We start from the raw sequence: 19,204 nt of genomic DNA on the forward strand, positions 1-19,204 counted from the left end.
CAGAAGTCTGGGATTGACTTTTCAGCAGAAACAAGCAAACAAATTCAAATCTAAGCAACTAAATTATCTATAAATTTTAAACATAGAATATCTTAGGGTTAAAACCATTTAATACCTTCAAATGTCAACAAATCACATTTTAAACAGCAGCATTGATAAATGATAAAAGATCATTTAGATTTTGCTTCATTTTCTAAAAAATGCATCTATTCACCTACATGAAAGAGTAAAACCTTGATAGATTTATAGTTTTGTGTCACAAAAATGCATTATCTCTCTAACCTAGTGTCAAATCATGGGTCTTCCCTAGTCTCCTAACTATTTCACTCTCTTACTCTGATGATACCATCACAGGATCAGAGTTGATGCCCAAAGCTCTATCAACCAGAATAGTTGGAGGGATATGGTGGTTTTTCACGCTAATCATCATTTCATCCTACACTGCCAATCTGGCTGCCTTCTTGACAGTAGAGCGAATGGAATCCCCCATTGATTCAGCAGATGACCTGGCAAAACAAACCAAGATAGAATATGGGGCAGTCAGAGATGGATCAACAATGACCTTCTTCAAGGTAAGGAACTGACAATATATTCTCAGTGGTTATCTCATACTGAGGGGAAGAGGTTGTGGAATGAGAGTCTGTCCAAAAACAAAAAAACAAAAAAATGTTAGACAACATTTTTATAAAATAAAATGTCTAATGACACAATCTGATTACAAGGGACCTAGGTACCCTCAGCTGTCACATAAAACAATTTTTTCAGTGCCCATCTAGGTATCATTCCCTCTATCCCCAATTGAGTACACTCAGATCCACAGGTCAGTATCTTCAATATCTTTTCTTGTCTTTATACCCATTAATTAATCACTCGTGTATAGAAGCCACAAAAGTAAAGATTACTTAACCTTTAATTATGACAATCAGAATGCTTGAATATCTTTGTTTTGTTCTTCCTGTTCTGTACTGGATGAGACAGGAGCAGATGATAAGTAAATGTGTTGATACTGGCATTTATTTGGAAAATTAAAACCAAAAATATCCCAGGAGACTCCAGTCTAATATTGCATTTGCACCAATGGGGACAGTGCTCCCAGCGCAGCCTGAAGCCTTCCAACAGCCTGGAGTGTCTCCCGAGGCACCAAAGGAGAGTTAAGTTAGAATCAATATGGTTTTAGTGTCAAGTGCATTTTGTTGTTCAAGTCTTTTTAATTACTTACCCAGAGTAATGAAACTGATTTCCACCTTGCTTATGGAATAAGCTGCAGTATTTTTATTACCAAATCTCAGATACTATATATCCCATGGGGGGAAAATGTATTATAATAGATCCAGGGAATTTTAAAGATGACAAAAAACCTTAGAGATCAGAAAGTTCAGCCCTTCACCCTACTCATGGAGAGAACAAAACCCATAGAAGCTAAATTATTTGCTCAAAATTATACACTTGGTTTATGATATAGCCAGGCTAGAACCTTCTTGTAAGAGGTACTTGTGCATGTGAAAAAAAGTAAAACAGCAACTGTAATCAGAATAAACTCTAAAAACACCTTTGTCAATGTTTCACATCCGGATTACTGAAAATGAAGTTGTCACCCAAGGTTTGAGAGGACTACTTTGACTTGTGAAGAGTATTAATTTAGAGACAAAAAACTAAGGGTAAAAAAAAAAGGGAACACTTCTTTGTATAACAGTATTAGTTCACCAAAATATGTATTACTTATGCAGTAAATGTAGTTTAACATTAACAATAATAATAAATAAACAAATAAAAACTTACTTGTTTTAGGAGTAAACTATACCCAGAGGTTTATAAAAAAAAAAGAGTAATGTAAAAAGTTAGGATTTTTCTTTTCCTCTGTGTTAGAAAAAAAGATGAGTTTTAAACTTTCTTTTATTTTAAGAAATATGACATTGATTTCATGAAGGCATAAAGTGTGGTGATTTTTTTCTTCTTTGGACAAGTGTTGTTTTCAGGACAAATGACATTAAATGTATGGCTTTCCAACTTTCTGAAAGCTTGAATTTTCCTAAAATAAGTACTGTAAAGAAACACGTTACCCCCAGCTAGTAATTCATCACAACACTTGTCAGAAACCAGGAAAATTACCTGCAAGGCATATAGGACAGAGAGATACTGCCAAAGTAGAACGGAGTATGTCTGAAAAAAAATCTGAAATGATTTACCTCTTTCACCAGTATCAAAAAGTTTTAAAGTATTGGCAAATGGGTGAGTAGAGGTAGAGAAGATTCTACTACTACTAAGATGCACATTATACATATAAAAGAGGGAGAGGTTACCCCTTGAAAAAGTCATAGATCTGACTTTGCCACTGTGCAAACAATCAGTGTATTCACAAAGTATCCTTTAATCTCATTTTGATTTGTCTTTGTTCACATACCTTTGAATATAAAGGGTGCTGGTTCCCACATTTCCTGGCAGGACCCTAGAGTGACCACATTAAGGTGTGCTTGGATATTGCATTTCCCTGAAATAATTATATGCTAATCTCACAACTGTACTAGCTCATAACTGCACACTCTGTTCCTAAATGCTTTACATACGTTATTTCATATTATCCTTATAAAGGCCAACTGAGATAAGAGCTAATATTATCCCCATTGTATGATGAGGAAAATTAGGTAGAGCTCAGTTAAATAACTTGCCAAAAATTTATAAAGCTACTGATGGAAGAGTCAGGGTTCAGAGAAACTTCAGGGAGTTCTAGAAGTTCTACCCTCCTTGAGGGTAGATAATTGGTCTCTTTTGTTTGTCATTATATCCTCAGAACCTAAAACAGTACCTGGCACATAGTAGGTACATAGTAGGGATAGAAAGCACTCAGAAAATATGTTTTTAATAAATGAACAGATACACTACTGAAATCTAAAAGAGATGGATTCTATCAGAGGAGGAAAAGAGAGAAGGAGGAAAGGAGGGAGGAGAGAAAGTATCTTTGTTCAGGCTGCTATGACGAAACATCACAGACTGGGTACTTTATAAATAACAGAAATTTACTTCTCACAGTTCTGGAGGCTGGAAGTCAAGATCATGGTTGAATGAGAGCTCTCTTCTAGGTCGCAGATTTTATGCTGTGTCCTCACATGGTGGAAGGGGCATGGGTCTCTCGGGACCCTCTTTTATAAGGGCACTAATCCCATTCATAAGGGCTCCATTCTCATGACTTAAACACCTCCCCAATGCCTCACCTCTTCATATCATCATTTTTGAGGGTCAGGATTTCAACATATGAATCTGGGGGGACACATTCAGACCATAGCAGGAAGGATACATAGAGATCCACAGAGGAAGAGACACTGTCCTATGTTCCTCGATTTACAAGTTATCTTGTAGCCTAGCAACAAGAAGAGATTTATTTGCAAAAAGAGAACAAGGACTAAATCCGATTTAGTTTTCCCCTTGAGGGAGGCAAGATGTCAGAAAGCTTCAGAGGGATACACACTCAGCATTTTTAAGCTGGATTATTCTGCAAGTGAAAGAAATGTTCCAGCCTTTTAGCTCTCAGGGTAGTTCTACCCTGCCAATGAGTGACAGCAGTTAAGGTCAAAAGGACTCAGTTTTGACCTGGCTCTACATTAATGAATCACTGTCATTGAGGCTTCCCTCCCTCCCTTTCTCTGTTAATCAAAGACAGTATCCTCTCTTAAGCTGTTGAATCAATAAGGAAAGCTGCCTTTGCCTGGTCTAACCTAGCACATTCTGATCTACTATTGGGGCATAAGCCTTGCTCACATGGGTCCCATCTCCATTCAATCACAAGGAAACTTCTAATAAGAAGCATTTTTTCATCACACAGTGTAACTAAAGTGCTTTTGTCCCCCCAGTACCCCAAAAATATCCCTTTGGCACATCCAAATCATGAACCTGTCTCTTTGCTTTCAAGATGATTCTAAGTTGTTTTACAGCTGAAGAATAGGCAGTCACAAGGAGGAAAGGACTATGGAAGTTACCAAAATCCATAAACAAACAAAATACACTAACCCCTCATATGTGGTCTCTTGGTCACAATCGAGGGATGTTTTTAGTGAAAGCTCTGCTTGAAAAATGTGACCAGAAGTTGCTCACTAAAATTTCCATCCAGGGCTTCCCTGGTGGCGCAGTGGTTGAGAGTCCGCCTGCCGATGCAGGGGACACGGGTTCGTGCCCCGGTCTGGGAAGATCCCACATGCCGCAGAGCGGCTGGGCCCGTGAGCCATGGCTGCTGAGCCTGCGCGTCCGGAGCCTGTGCTCTGCAAGGGGAGAGGCCACAACAGTGAGAGGCCCGCCTACCGCAAAAAAAAAAAAAAAAAAAAAAAAAAATTTCCATCCAAAGCCATTGACTTTTTTTTTTCTAGACTTTGTTTTTCTTACAGAGAACAAGACCTTAGATTTCAGATATGGATATTTGATTTTCAACATGAAAAAAAAGTGTTGTTTTTTTTTTTAATAGCTCAGGTGAGGTTTCACTATCCATCATCTGAATTCAGGCAAGGCTGAGGGAATAAACTGACATTTATTAAGCAACTGCTGGGTCAAGGTACTTCATGTCTGAGACAAGGGAAGCTGAAACAGTTTTCCTTCATTGAGTCATTTGTATGTAGAACAACCACAGTGATCACCGGGGACTGTATTTACACAAAGAACTGGGATTAAATCGTAAATTCAATTACAAATACATTCACAAGGCTTTACAGATGGACACCTCAAGATCCTGGCTGATGCCCATGAAGAAAAGAACAATTTTAAGTTTTGTGGCCAAGGGCACTTAGTTAATGATGCTTATTAAACATTACACTTCCTCAAGGTCATCTGCACCCTGAATCTTAAAGACTATGGATGATATAATGCCTATTTGGTGAAAAGGTGTCATTCACCAGTAGACCAATTACCGGGTCAAAGTTAAAGAGAGGCAGAGTGTTTCATCGACTGTCGAAGATATTTTAGGAGATCCTCCAAATATCGGAACCATTTATTTGTCCTTGGCTAACAATTTTAAATAGAACCTTTTTATAAATCAGTATACCAGTAATTCAGAACTTCAAGAGACTTCATTTAAGAGATTTTTAAACAAACTCCCTTTGATTTTCTACTCAGGATAATACTAATTAATAATATGATATTAATTATATTGGTTTTTCATCTCTCTGTTGCTGAATTGCTTGGTCCTTTCAATTGTTTCAAAATCTTAAATGATAAAGGCTTTTCCTGCCCTCTCCACTGTCTGAGACCACCCTCAGTATCTTAAAAGAAACACAGAGTAGTCAGTTCACAGTCAAGTTCTGTGGACACAACTTGGGGACAGATTTCCTGAGGCCATTTCCTCTTTTATACCCAAGAACATTGACAGCAATGGCATCCAACTACAACTTTTGATTTTAATATGGAGCACTAAGACACTGATTTTCTCCACATCTCATAAAATGTAGGACATGTGCAAAAATTGTCTTTTCTCCTTGTAATTCTATTAATCACCCTTATGGATAAATGGAATAGCCCAAACTTTGGTCTCACAGTGGTAGTTTATCAACTCACTTTTTTTCCCAGATGAAGAAAGGATTATCATGTAAAAGCTTAAGAACCATTTGAGGCCTGAAAAATTAGATTTCTCAATGTCTCTTGCAAACCATCATCCAAGCGAAATAATGGTTTTAGTTCATTGTTCAGAGATTAGGGATACCAACCAGTCTTCTCAGGAGTTATGACTATAATAAAATGCTGTGATATAAATTAAAACTTACAGTAAAGTTTTGTTCTAGAACCTGGGTTCAAATTCTGATATTACTGCTTATTAGCTATGTAGACCTTGGTAAGTTATTTCAACCCTTTTGGACCTCAATTCTTCTGTCTGTAAATTGAGGATAATATCTAGCTCAAAATATTATTTTAAGAAATAAATAACTTAACAGAGGTAGTGTGCTTATAATACTATATGACAAATTAGAACAATAAAAATGTTAAATAAAAAAGGGGAAAATGTTAATTATTATAATTCTCAACAAAAACATCATCACCATTAACATCCAACCCTTACTCTTAGCTATTAGTCCTACTTTTTTCAACTTTCTGAATTAAAAAAAAAAATACACAACTTTAGTTTGGTCTTTGTTCAGCTTCCTTACTGATCCTGGGAGGTGTGCCTTCTGCTACTGGACAGAAAAGTCCAGAGAGAGTGCCAGTGCCCAAAATCTCAAAGACTTTCAGAGGCCAAGTCAGACAAAGACCTCAGTCCTTGGAAGCTTTGCTGAGCACATACAGGAATTAGCAGAAGAACAACTTCCAGATGGTAGATAAGCAACAGATGGTGAGGCTGCCCTCAGAATTCAGCTGAGAAGCAGAATAAGGCAGTTCAACTCAGTTCAGTTTAATTTATATTTTTCCCAGGATCTCCAATTTGACCAGTTTTTGATGTTGGCACTGTAAGAGATAGGAAGGGGAAGATATAAACTTTTTCAGGGCTTGAAGACCTGAATAACAATAAAGAAACAGGATGCACACAGACCTGTTAAATACAATGCAACATGTGGTTAAGTAGCATGCATTGTGCAGACAGGAAGTGGTGTGAACATCAGAAGTCCCTGTGAGCCAGAATGGTAGAAAATACTCATGTAAGAAATGCTTCTCAGTAGAAGCTTGCCCTGTAAAAAATCACTATCCTCTCAGACCCAAGTCAGAGGATTACACAGATTAGATCATGATTCAATCTAAAATGACTTGAATAAAATAGGTTTAAAAAAATCGTAACAGACTTGTCATTACTGGTTTCATGGTCTGGGGACTTTGGACCAGCTGTGGGAATGGACTCTCTAACTTTTATAACCTCCTTCCAGAGAGTGGTTAGGTACTATCATTAACCCAAAAGACATTTCAAGAAAGTTACTGAGCACTGCACCAGTGGATGTGAAGCAATGAGACATTATGGGGAGACAAGTTTCAGACAAAAATAGTCATATAATGAAGCACAAAATGAAAGACATTTCCCAAACTTCTCTGTATAAGAAGGCACTCTTCACATAAGAGCTATTAGTTGATGTTTGAAAGATCTAGCTAATTTTACCTTCAGTGTCCAAAATGTTAAGTCCCTATAGTTTAAAAATGTATTTGTTTAGGGAGAAATCCATGAGGTCAATTAAAGTTAACCTTTTCCAAATCCTGTTATATTGCCTGTAATGGACCAATCTTTAGACAGGAGAAAAACATGAAAAATGTTTTAGCAAAGGTGTTTAAATCCCACTGAGGGAATTTTTTTTAAGGGAACACAAGAATTTATAGCCTAGGAAATTCTGCAAATGTCATAACTTTCTATCAATTCAAGATAAGAGCAAAATCAACTGCAATGATCATATTATATACATTTGAAAGACACAGGTCCCTCACTATAGTATAAATGCTTTCATCTGAGAGTCTTCCTTCAAAGTGATTTTTGTAAATTAACTCATATTTTTTTAAATCCATGAGAATTTTTTTAACATCTTTATTGGAGTATAATTGCCTTACAATGTTGTGTTAGTTTCTACTGTATAACAAAGTGAATCAGCTATATGTATATGTATATCCCCATATCCCCTCCCTCTTACATCTCTCTCCCACCTTCCCTATCCCAACCCTCTAGGTGCTCACAAAGCACAGAGCTGATCTCCCTGTGCTATGTGGCTGCTTCCCACTAACTATCTATTTTACATTTGGTAGTGTATATATGTCAATGCCACTCTCTCACTTCATCCCAGCTTACCCTCTCCTTTCCCCAAGTCCTCAAGTCCATTCTCTATGTCTGTGGCTTTGTTCCTGTCCTGCCCTTAGGTTCCTCAGAACCTCTTTTTTTTTTTTTTAGGTTCCATATATATGTGTTAGCATACAGTATTTGTTTTTCTCTTTCTGAATTACTTGACTCTGTATGACAGACTCTAGGTCCATCCACCTCACTACAGATAACTCAATTTCATTTCTTTTAATATATTCCATTGTATACATGTGCCACATCTTTATCCATTCATCTGTCAATGGACACTTAGGTTACTTTCATGTCCTGGCATGTAGAAATCCAAACTTATAAAGCAGATATATCAGAGGTGAATAGTTGCCTTAAAAGCAACCATTTCCTCTAACACAAGATCAGATCTATTATTTCATGAAATAATAAATTCTCATGGACACTATTTACAATAGCCAGGACATGGAAACAACCTAAATGTCCATGAGAATTTATTATTTCATGAAATGATAGATCTAATCTTGTGTTAGAGGAAATTGTTGCTTTTAAGGCAACTATTCACCTCTGATATATCTGCTTTATAAGTTTGGATTTCTACATGGCTGATTTCCATGTCTTTGACTGATTTTTAAGGTGTGCTTTTTTTAAAATAGGCATTTATGTAAAGTAAGAGTAAATTGGAGATCAGATTTTAAAATGTAATTATATTTGGTGTTTTATTTGTTCAATAAGCATATATTTACAATATTTATATGATCATTTTTGACAAGATAACAAAAATCAAATATCAATAATCTATCTTCAGTGTATATGTATAGGGTATGGATATATGTAAAAATAAACATATAAACAGGTATATATATAAAGTCTTCAAGCATGTTGGTCTGAAGTAGACTTGCACAGTTTTTCGTTCTACTGAATAATAAGATTATACATCTTTTCTGCAGAAGCCCTATAACCTGGTTGAAGAAATAATGTGATAAATAATGTTTATTTCAGTAAAAATGAAATCTTAGAGGGATATGTCTATAAAATGCAGGTTCTATCAGTCTTAAGATTGCATTACACTCCAGAATTTACACATATTTTTCCTGTTATAGCAGAAACCCTGAAGCTGAAAACAATGGAACTATATGAAATACAAAATAAGGAAAAATATAAACAATATCTACATTTCCTTCCAGGTTCCAACTGTTGCACTTCCTAAAACACTGTCTAATTTTTTGTCTAAACAAATATAAGCTATCTAAAATCATATAAATTGTTTCCATGCATTGTGTGATTACTACAAGATGTTCAGCAGCTCCAGTTATAATAGAAAGATGCCACAGCTATTTACTGAAATTATTTCTTTAGAAAATGTGTCAGTGATGTTAAAACATTAGCCAAGTCATAAGTTTGATGTTCTGTGTATTAAAGCAAACAGTTGATTCCCTATTAGTTAAGAACACAAACCCTGGAGCGAGATTGCTGGGATCAAATCCTGGTTTCATCATTTCTTTATTTGGTATTTTGTTTCTTCATCTGTAAAGGAGAAATAATAATGGTATCTTTCTCATATGAACACTGTGAAGATTAAATAGATTAATACATGCAAAGTGCTTAGAATAGTTTTGGACACACAGTAAACATTGCACATGCTGGTTATTATTACTATTTTCAATAAATAGTTTTTAACTGCACAGAGACCCATTGTAAATTATTTGCCATTGAGTGTTTAACTTGCATGCATTATGGGAGAAAAAAGAGAAATAAACAACAGTCATAAGATGGTGATACAGTAATACTCCCTTATAACAGATTTTAGATGAAAAGAATGCTTATTCTTTGCCAACAACATTTCATCAGCATCAGAATAGCCACATAACCAGGTTTAACCAGACAAAGTAAATGTATTTAACCTTGACGCCCCTCTAGGATTAAAAAAAAAAAAAAAAAAAAAACCTGGATGATTTCAGATTTAATAAATGAGGACTTTTCAGTTTTTGTGACTTTTGATAAGAAGCTCAGAGTACTTTACAAATATTCTAATTAACGTTTGGCATATTCAGTGAAATAAGTTGCAATCACTGTTTCTTCTTTTTAAATATATATCATTTAGAGCAATTTAGCAGGCTGAGACTACAGAAGATTTACAAGTGCAGAAACATCCAGTCTGTCATTCAAACCGTTTGCTAAGTCTTTTAATATTTATGATAATGTCCCATGAAGTATGTTTCTACTTTTAAGAATTATTAAAATCTGTCTTAAATATAGTCTATTAAAAAGAAATAAATCTAATTTAACTAATCTTAGAATAGTACTTTTTGACCAAACAAAAAATAAACATCATAGAACATGGTTTGACAGTGAATGGAACTCAGGAATAAGGAGGAAAGAGGACATGACTCTGTATTAGTTCTTTCACTAACCAATATGACCCCTGGATGGCAGTTAACTGTCTGTGAAGTCAGGACCTGCATAAGTAATATGAAAAGTTTGGTCTAGAGAGTAGAACCTGCGGGTTGAAGGATCCTTAAGTGAAACTCATCCATCCATGAAATTCCTCTTGTAGGTTTCCAGTAGTAGAAAACTCACTATATCCTAAGGTTCTTGAGCCATCTACAGATATTTTAAACTGTTAAAAAGGTTATTCCTTAGCCACATTCTGGGTCTTCCTATTCATCTGATCTCCCCAGCTTGTCAAACAGTCTATAATTTCAAATGTAGAATACAATGGATCCCCACAACAGCAAACGTTCTAAATGATGAAAGAGAACTTTAAATGAAAGCAGAAGGGTGCTATTCTCTGTCCCATTATGTTTACCATTATTAGACTGGAGCAAAAATAGTAGGGGGGGGTCAAAGAAATTTAGAATGTTCCCTATGCCTTCAACTTGAGCAAGTCCCCCAAGTGATCATTTTCTTAGAAAAAGTTCTGCTGTTCAATGGTTCAAATTCCATGCCTGCTAGATTTCTCTTCCAGCACCTCAGGCAGTTCAAGCCAAGAACAACCTTCTACTCCAAAAAGGAAGAAGTAAGTGTGGTTGAATTAAATCCATGACCTTCAGCTCCACAGAGCAGTGCTAGTTAAAGTGTGGTGTGACAAACGTGTTGACTCAGGGAACATTGTGTTACTAAGCTGTGATGAGATAAAAGAAATTGAGAGTAAGACTTTAGAAGTTCTTTAGCTCTTGGATATTGTGGTGGCACCAAGAACATGATTAATGAGGGACTTTCCTGGTGATGCAGTGGTTAAGAATCCGCCTGCCAATGCAGGGGACATGGTTTTAATCCCTGGTCCTGGAAGATCCAACATGCTGCAGAGCAACTAAACCCGTGTGCCACAACTACTGAGCCTGTGCTCTAGAGCCTGTGAGCCACAACTACTGAAGCCCTTATTCTCTAGGGCCCACATGCCACAGCTCCAAAGCCCAATTCCTGCAACTACTGAAGCCCACGTGCCTAGAGCCTGTGCTCCACAACAAGAGAAGCCACCACAATGAGAAGCCTGTGCACTACAATGAAGTGTAGTCCCCACTCACCACAACTAGAGAAAGCCCATGCGCAGAAACAAAGGCCCAACACAGCCAAAAATAAAATAATAAAAGAAATTTTAAAAAAAGAACATGATTAATGGATACTGTTCCAAGAATGTAGACCACTTTGAGGGCTGTCAAGTGCCAACATGGTGAGCCACATCTGGTATGAGTGCATACTAATCCCACTTGGTAGGACCACAGATAGGTCTGCCATGGAATGAAAAATAGACAGTCCTTCAATGCAGGTAATTTGAGAACCACACCTGATTAAGCTCAATAACAGATGTGAAGGTTTTGAGTTGAATCTTATCATCCTTTTCCACGTCCTTCAATTCCTGGATTCCTAAAAGGACTCCTCCCACTTTGTTTCCCATAAATGAACTGATCATTTACTTTGTTTTGTTCTCAACTCCCATAGACCAAAAAATCCAGTTTTCTAACTATTTACAAAATTCATTTTTAATAAAATTTAAATACAGTGGAAAAAATAGATGTTTTATGGATTTTTTATATGGAAACTAACTCCTAGTTGGATTAACGTGATACCAAATAGCAAACAACCTCAGGGCATAATATGAGTTCATGAATATAAGCTATATTGTCACAGGTAGATCAAATAAGACTAAGATCATTCTCAGAAGAATTTTGGCAAGATTGACATTCACCTACCCAAAATCAGCATGGTACAGTGGAAAGAGCATTGAATTAGATGTCAGGGGTCCAGAGGTCCAGTATTAGCTCTGATACTAACCAGTTTTGTGACTTTCATGAAATCTTCAATCTTCTGTACCAAAATACCCCCCTCTGTGAAAACAGCATGAATGAGCCAATTTCTAAAGTTTCCATTAACCGTAAAATTTCATAATTCTAAGAAAATGATTTTCCCTTAAGGTAGTTTCCTGGTGGAAGAATAATTTTCCCAGCAGTGCATTTATTGCCAAAAGACCGACTGACCTCCCTGCACTTGTACAAGTCGCTCTTTATTATAAATTTAACATTAACAGACTTTTCCAGGCTAAAATTACCCAACAAATGAGGCATTGAACCCTACTTCAAAAACATACCTTTTTCATGGAGACATGAACCTCAACTTTCAGATATCTGTTGGGGTGAAGAGTAATTCACAGGGGCCTAATCATGACAAAATGGTTTTCATAAAATACCAGCATCTATAAGGTACTGTATATGGAATTGCTATTTGTCTCACGAGACCTTTCTCAAGGGGTTCTTCAAATACCTAACAATCCAAAATAAAGCCATCTGTCCTCCCTTAACTCATAAAGCCTACAGCATTAACCCAGGTCTTAAATAGAGTTAGGAACTGAGTGAGCCTTCAGGAACACTTGACCATGAATAACCACACTATAGTTTATTCCACAGGTATTCCATTTATTGCTGTGGCCCCAAATCATGTTTTAAACTTCCTTGCACTCCTGAGATGATAAGCTCTGTGCCTTCCAAGGAAGCTCGTGTGTGTGTGTGTGTATGTGTGTACCATATACAACGCAAGAGCTGGAGTAGCTTGGAATTATCTGTAATTCTCATAATCTCTTCCATCTTCCAAATAAATGGAGGGGAGTGTTGATGTAAATGAAGACAAATACAGAAAAAAATTGGAACAATATGGAAATTACAGAATAAAATGTAAACTATTTACAGACCACTATTCAAAAGAATAGAAAATTTGTACCTAAGCAATATCAAAACTTAGGTAGTGTATTTTAACAAAGAAAGTAAGATAATGAGATAGTGGAAGGTATAGATGCATATGTAATATATACCATATTTATGGCTTATTATTGAATCAAGAAGCTGAAGAATAAAGGAAAAGACAAAATCATGAACACTTTCAAATGAAAATTCAGTACTCATTATCTAAAATATAATTGCAATTTAAAATTGAATGTACATATAAAAAGGCTTATAAAAATACAGTAGGAAGAGTTTTCTGATCTGAATTTTAATCTGAAAAGAGCATTTGCACTCTAAGTTTTCCAGGAAAGATAAGAGTAATTGGCAGTTCTTTTATAAATAAAGCAGAGAAGGTATGTGATTTATCCCAAGGCTGTCCCCTGCAAAGGAATGTTGGATCAGGTATTAAAACTTACATACAAGAAAAAAGCAAAACAATGCCTATTGAAGTTAAGTCGTTGAAGGAAATGGAATAAATGAGTAGAGTCTTGGGGTGATCTAGTCACCCCTTGGCTTAGTGGGCCTTGAGGACTGTTCTTAGGTGGCCAGAGTTCATTAGGCAAATGTTGTCATTGATACTAATCTTCTTTCTTCCCTACTGAAATCAGCCAAAGGATCTTGAGGCAATGTTTTACATCAGTTGGGTAAGTTCTCTTTTTCCTCTGTAGCTGCCTCAGTGCCTCCAAAGGTGTTTTCCTAGAGTGAATTGGGCTCTTTTCAACTACCAAACTGAAGTCCCAGGATCATCAATACCGGTTTCCTACCTAAAGAGAAAGAATCCTCCCTATGCTATTTGAACCCCAGGAATTTTGAATAGCTTTAGGACATATTTTCTCAGCACTCTCTGGTGGTGGGTGTGCTTTCTTTCCCTGCAGAAATCGAAGATATCCACCTATGAGAAGATGTGGGCTTTTATGAGTAGCAGGCAGCAGACTGCCCTGGTCAAAAACAGTGATGTGGGCATCCAACGAGTGCTCACCACTGACTATGCCTTGCTGATGGAGTCCACCAACATTGAGTATGTGATGCAGAGAAACTGCAACCTCACTCAGATCGGGGGCCTCATTGACTCCAAAGGTTATGGAGTGGGAACACCTATAGGTAAGAGAGGCAAGGCAGCAGCAAAGACTGAGATGGGCAATGTCAGTTACAAAGTATAGAAAGGAATGGGCTCAGAGATATCTACTCTACATTCTGAGAAAGTCTACAATGCCTTCAGTGGACTAATAAATAAGGGAAATGCTAGTACAGATCATAGGCATGCTCTGAATTGAAGATTCCAAGATATTTAACCTAATAAACTTTTAACTCATTGTTTCTTTCAAGTTCTACCATTGCATATACATTGAGTACATAGATTTTATTATTTTACCCCAAATGTTGTTAAAAGAATATCTTCCTAATTAACACACTTCTCATTATTTTCTTCAGTTCCTATATATGCCTGTATAGTTTTTTCTATCTTAAATTATATTAGAATACAACAAAATTAACTATACATATAGATGGCAAAGTTAAAGAGCTAGTGTTCTATGTAAATAGATAGAATAGCAAAACTATATCTGTCAAAAGAAAAAGGATTAAGATTAAATTATAATTTGCTCAGGCAATATGTCAGATTCAATCATTAATAAATATCTAAAATTTCCAAATATTCCTAGTCCTTGATTTTGTACCACTGCTCAATCTAAGGATATTATTACCTTGTAGGCATACAGACCTACACAGCTAGGTCTTCTTGCATGTCTGGGATATAGAACTATATTCTGTATTCAAGGGACAATGACCTCCCTATAAAATACTCTCTATTTCCCTCATTACACAAACTGTATTGTATAAGGTTCTGATACGGTAGCAATCTGCTCTTCTCAAGTGAGTCATCAGTAATTTTCTGATAAGCATTCCCAAGGGGAGGAATTGGAGGCCATCTTAGACCACTGGGTTTGTCCAGTAAGAAATCATAGTTACAGTTAAATCAGATAATTAAGGACTCAAGGTATATTATTATTTTCACCTGTTGAAAGGGATTATCCAGTTCCCTCAACACTAGACAGGGATCGCAAACTCAAAGGCTTACAGAAGCCAAGCAGATATAATTGAATAAAGCTTGTTGGTTTGAAGAAGCAGTAGGGAATGGTAGCAAGTATGGAGAATTAGAGACAACATACTCATCTAAAGGGGGCAACTGACTTTCAGGTCAGTAGCTGTGGGAATTAGAACCCAACATTATCAGGTCTTCGATTTTTCATGAAAAAAAAATTACATTTTAGATGAATATTCCTGATGGCTTAATTTGGCAATAAATTTACTTTTTAAAAAAAGATTATGTAGCCCATATTCAACTTTTGATCAATACTAATTTGATTAACCAGATAAAGAAGGTCAACTCTCTCCACCTTTGAACATGAATACATAACCAATTTGACTCCATGCAATCTATCTGATGCTAGAAATATATGCTATAAAGAAATTAACTTATATCAATTGGGTAAGATCTCCTTTTCCTCTAAATAAGTTGTTACGTGTGTCCTCTAAATAAATCTTCAGAATGATTGGGCTAGGGAAACTGTAACTACCTTCTTGCCCCTTTATTTCCAATAACTTTTCCTGATGAAAATGCCAGTATTACAAATGAAGTGTACATTTTTTTCTCAAGTGGTAAGCTCTCCTAAAACTAAGTTGGTGTGCTCGGAAGAGAACTCAGTGGGATTGTTAGACACTAACTAAAAGGTTACTATGCTTCTTTTTTGATTTGAGAAACAATGTCCTATCTCCCTAAACAGGCTTTATCACCTCATTTTATTTTTTTTATAACCCTCCTTCCACCACTTCACAATAACTCACAAGCAACAACCCTTTTAAAAAAAAAAAAAAAAGACTGGAGAAAGAAGCTAGACGTGTTATTTTTTTATATCCCATCACTGCTGATTTTAGTTAAATGGACCATGAGTCAGACAAGAACACCAGGATTGTGTGACTTTGCCTGAATCTTTTCAAAATCAAGACGTTATGATTGATTGTAATATATTCTGTGTCTTCTTAGAAAAAGCAACTATAGTTTCTTAACGGAACCATCTTTAGATTAAATTATAAAGTTGAAAACTGTACTTTTACCATTCCATGCACAGCTCCATCTCCACCACCTTTTAATTCCCCTCTTTGTGCACCAAATTTCCAGTCTGGTAGTAGTAATGATAGAAAATAATGATGTGTATCACTTCTTCTGAGAATATTTACACTATAATATGAGACTTTTAATAGGCATTTCTTCTACTGAATGAACTACCACTCTAAAGTTAAAATATTGGAATATTGGTGAGGAATGGGGAAGCAGTAAGGGGTCCTTTCTGAAACACTCCTAAATTAATGCAGTGCTTTAAAAATGACTCTGCCTCCATGTGAGTGAGGTTGACCCTGTGATGGGTATCACTATACTTTATATAATATGATATAAAGAGATTTGAATATTCCAGTTCAGTCTACATTTTGCCAACCTCATGCATTCTCTGACATACAAATTCCAAAGTTGAAGAGTTTTTCCCCCTCCCTAGATGAAAAGAAATACACTCCAGGAATTTTTCATAGTGGTTATAAACCTGTCACCCTTTTAAAACTAAAACAATGAAGGAATAATTGGAACAGATGGCAGACCTCAGAGAGAATACATCCATTGGGAATACAGCTGTTGGATAAATTTGTGAGATGTTTCTTCTATGATGAATTGACTTTAAGAAAGATCAGCTGCTATTCAGGAAGATCCATGCGTATACATATGTATTTTTTAGAGTGACTTGTAATAAATCACTTCCAATGTCATTCAGTCCATTTAAGCAACAACAACAACAAAACTTGAAGCTAAAATATATTCAGATATAAAAAATTTTCCACATAATTCTGGTCTTGCCCTGACTCCCTTAAGGCTTAAAATTCTTTCTCACAGTCAAAGATTGACAAAGTTGCTCAGTCACAACGCAAAATCGAAGACTTTGTTTCTTAGAGACTCTCAGGACAGAAGCTCTGGAAATGTGCCTCCTAAGGGACTTAAAATAAAACTTGAAGAGAACGAGAGCAGTTAAGGCTTAAACAGGTTACCAGGAGGCTGGAAATTACCTTCCTTAGAGACCCACCTTAAACAGAGATCCAATCCCCATCTGCCTGAAATATTTTAGGTATTGTGCAGCCTGAAGGCAAAAGGAAAGCATCAGTCAGCATTTACTGAGTACCCACTGTGTATACTGCTATGATTACTGCTGCAATTGTTACCCTATGGATCATTCTCACACTCTTCAAAGCACTTTCATGTACATTAAAACAAAACTCTCTTGATTCACTTAATTGTTCACATATTATTGTTACTGGTGCTAATTTTGACACTAACCATTATTCTGGAGTTGCTTAAGCAAGCAGCCAATATCTTTTCATTTGGCTTTCAAGAGCCATTTTCTCACCAAAAATCCATACTCTTAATTGATAAGCCACAATCTAACTCCAAAACATTTTGCTCTTCTTTTACACTTGATCTTGAGGGACTGACAATGACTTTAGGAAGTCTTGGGAGGAATGGGAAAAATGACAATTGTCACAATATTAATCTTCTGCTTTTCTAACCGTGCCCTAGAACATAAGGTATATGGGGGAGGGGGGAGATGACATGGGGGTGAAGGGAGAAACCTTAATGAAAATAACACTAAGAGAGAAGTTAGGAGAATTGAGTTAAATTCTTGGCTCTACCAGCAACTATTACTTTCACCCATATCTTCACACCCTCAATTTCTTCAATTCTAAAAATAAGTAGACTGGGACTATACGGTTCCTAAGATCTCTTCTGGTTCTAAGATGCCACATTTTTCTATTTGCTACTTTTTTTTGCATTTTTCTATTTCCACCAAGAAGAACGTTAAAGTTTACAAACAGAAAGAGCTAGAATGTACTACTTTCCTACTAAGTAGAAGAAACACTTACAAAAATCCTTAGCGTCCAAGGAGAAATTAGGGAAAGAAATCTTACCATCTTTTTTTTTTTTTAAATTTCTTCCTTTGCTTTAATTAACATAGGAATCCAGTGTTGGACAAGCTGTGGCTGCAGGACCATGTTGATGCTCTCTAGCCCTAACATAATTAAAAGTTTAATGGCATTACTAGAAAATAGAGTATAAATAATATCAATAAAGTGCTTGCAAATTTTCTAAACCTAGCTGAATGTTGTTTAAATTATTCAAAACCTACTCATAAGAGTATCTTAATAGGTGTATTAGTCAGTATGGACTAATTACTATAACCAACATCTGCAAATTTTTAGTGGCCAACACAATACATATTTATTTCTTGAACTTGTCATGGTCCAACAGTGGGTTGAAAGAGTGATTCTGCTTCATGCAGTCATCCTGGGACCCAATTCCTTTCTAACTGGTGGTTCCACTATCCCTAGTGACTTAAAATCCTTTCCCCCATGCTGATGAGGAAAGAGAGGGAAAGCGTAGAGGATAATGTTGGGAGGATTTATGAGACAGAACTGGAAATAGTCATACATCGCTTTAGCTCCCAATGGCTAGCAATCGGTCAATCACCACAATGAATTGTAAAGGAGACTAGGAAATGTCTAGCTACTCCCATAGGAAGAAGAGAAAATGGTACTGGTGATCATTTAGCCAGGCTGTCACAATATTAGACATCCAAAAGCCTAGAAAAAGTGGAATCTAAACAATGAAATTCCCTAATGTAGGAAAAGATTCATAAAAAACTCACCAAAAGCAGCAGGATGTCATGGAATTCCCAGCTCAGCTTTTCCTTGTTTAAAAGGAACAGACAGTTTGGGTAAGAGTTAATCTCAACATGTCAGCTTTTTGCTGTCCAATTATTTAGATCCTTCAAAATATAGGATTGCCCTTTGCTAGTCAACTTATGGATTGGGGTTTTCCAACAGCCATAAAGTAGTTACCCCTAAGACAATAATCCTTCTTCACATCTTCAGCCTTTTGGTGACCAATATCCAAATGACTTCACTTGCAGGTTCTCCTTACCGGGATAAAATTACTATTGCTATTCTTCAATTACAAGAAGAGGGGAAACTGCATATGATGAAAGAGAAATGGTGGCGGGGAAATGGCTGCCCTGAGGAAGACAACAAAGAGGCCAGTGCTCTGGGAGTAGAAAATATTGGGGGTATCTTCATTGTTCTGGCTGCTGGACTGGTCCTTTCTGTATTTGTAGCCATTGGAGAATTTATATACAAATCACGGAAAAACAACGATATTGAGCAGGTGAGTCATCTCTTTCTAGGACCA

The 19,204-nt window shown here is 36.3% G+C and overlaps 1 protein-coding gene across 12 annotated transcripts in view; it reads left to right on the plus strand.

The window, feature by feature from the left end:
* The window catches only part of GRIK1 (glutamate ionotropic receptor kainate type subunit 1), a gene marked incomplete at both ends in the record, with an annotated part of 439,442 nt that overhangs the window by 402,982 nt on the left and 17,256 nt on the right, over positions 1–19,204 (plus strand). For 10 of the 12 annotated variants that reach the window (XM_081234197.1, XM_081234202.1, XM_081234201.1 and 7 more), the window contains 3 exons: positions 355–572; positions 13,797–14,022; positions 18,930–19,180. In XM_081234197.1, the coding sequence (XP_081090323.1) occupies positions 355–572; positions 13,797–14,022; positions 18,930–19,180 (695 nt within the window). The remainder of the gene's footprint in view (positions 1–354; positions 573–13,796; positions 14,023–18,929; positions 19,181–19,204) is intronic. The other 2 variants (XM_081234207.1, XM_081234200.1) reach the window with 1 other exon arrangement.

Source organism: Mesoplodon bidens, assembly GCF_964165515.1.
Source record: "Mesoplodon bidens genome assembly, chromosome: 5".
Classification (NCBI taxonomy): domain Eukaryota; kingdom Metazoa; phylum Chordata; class Mammalia; order Artiodactyla; family Ziphiidae; genus Mesoplodon; species Mesoplodon bidens.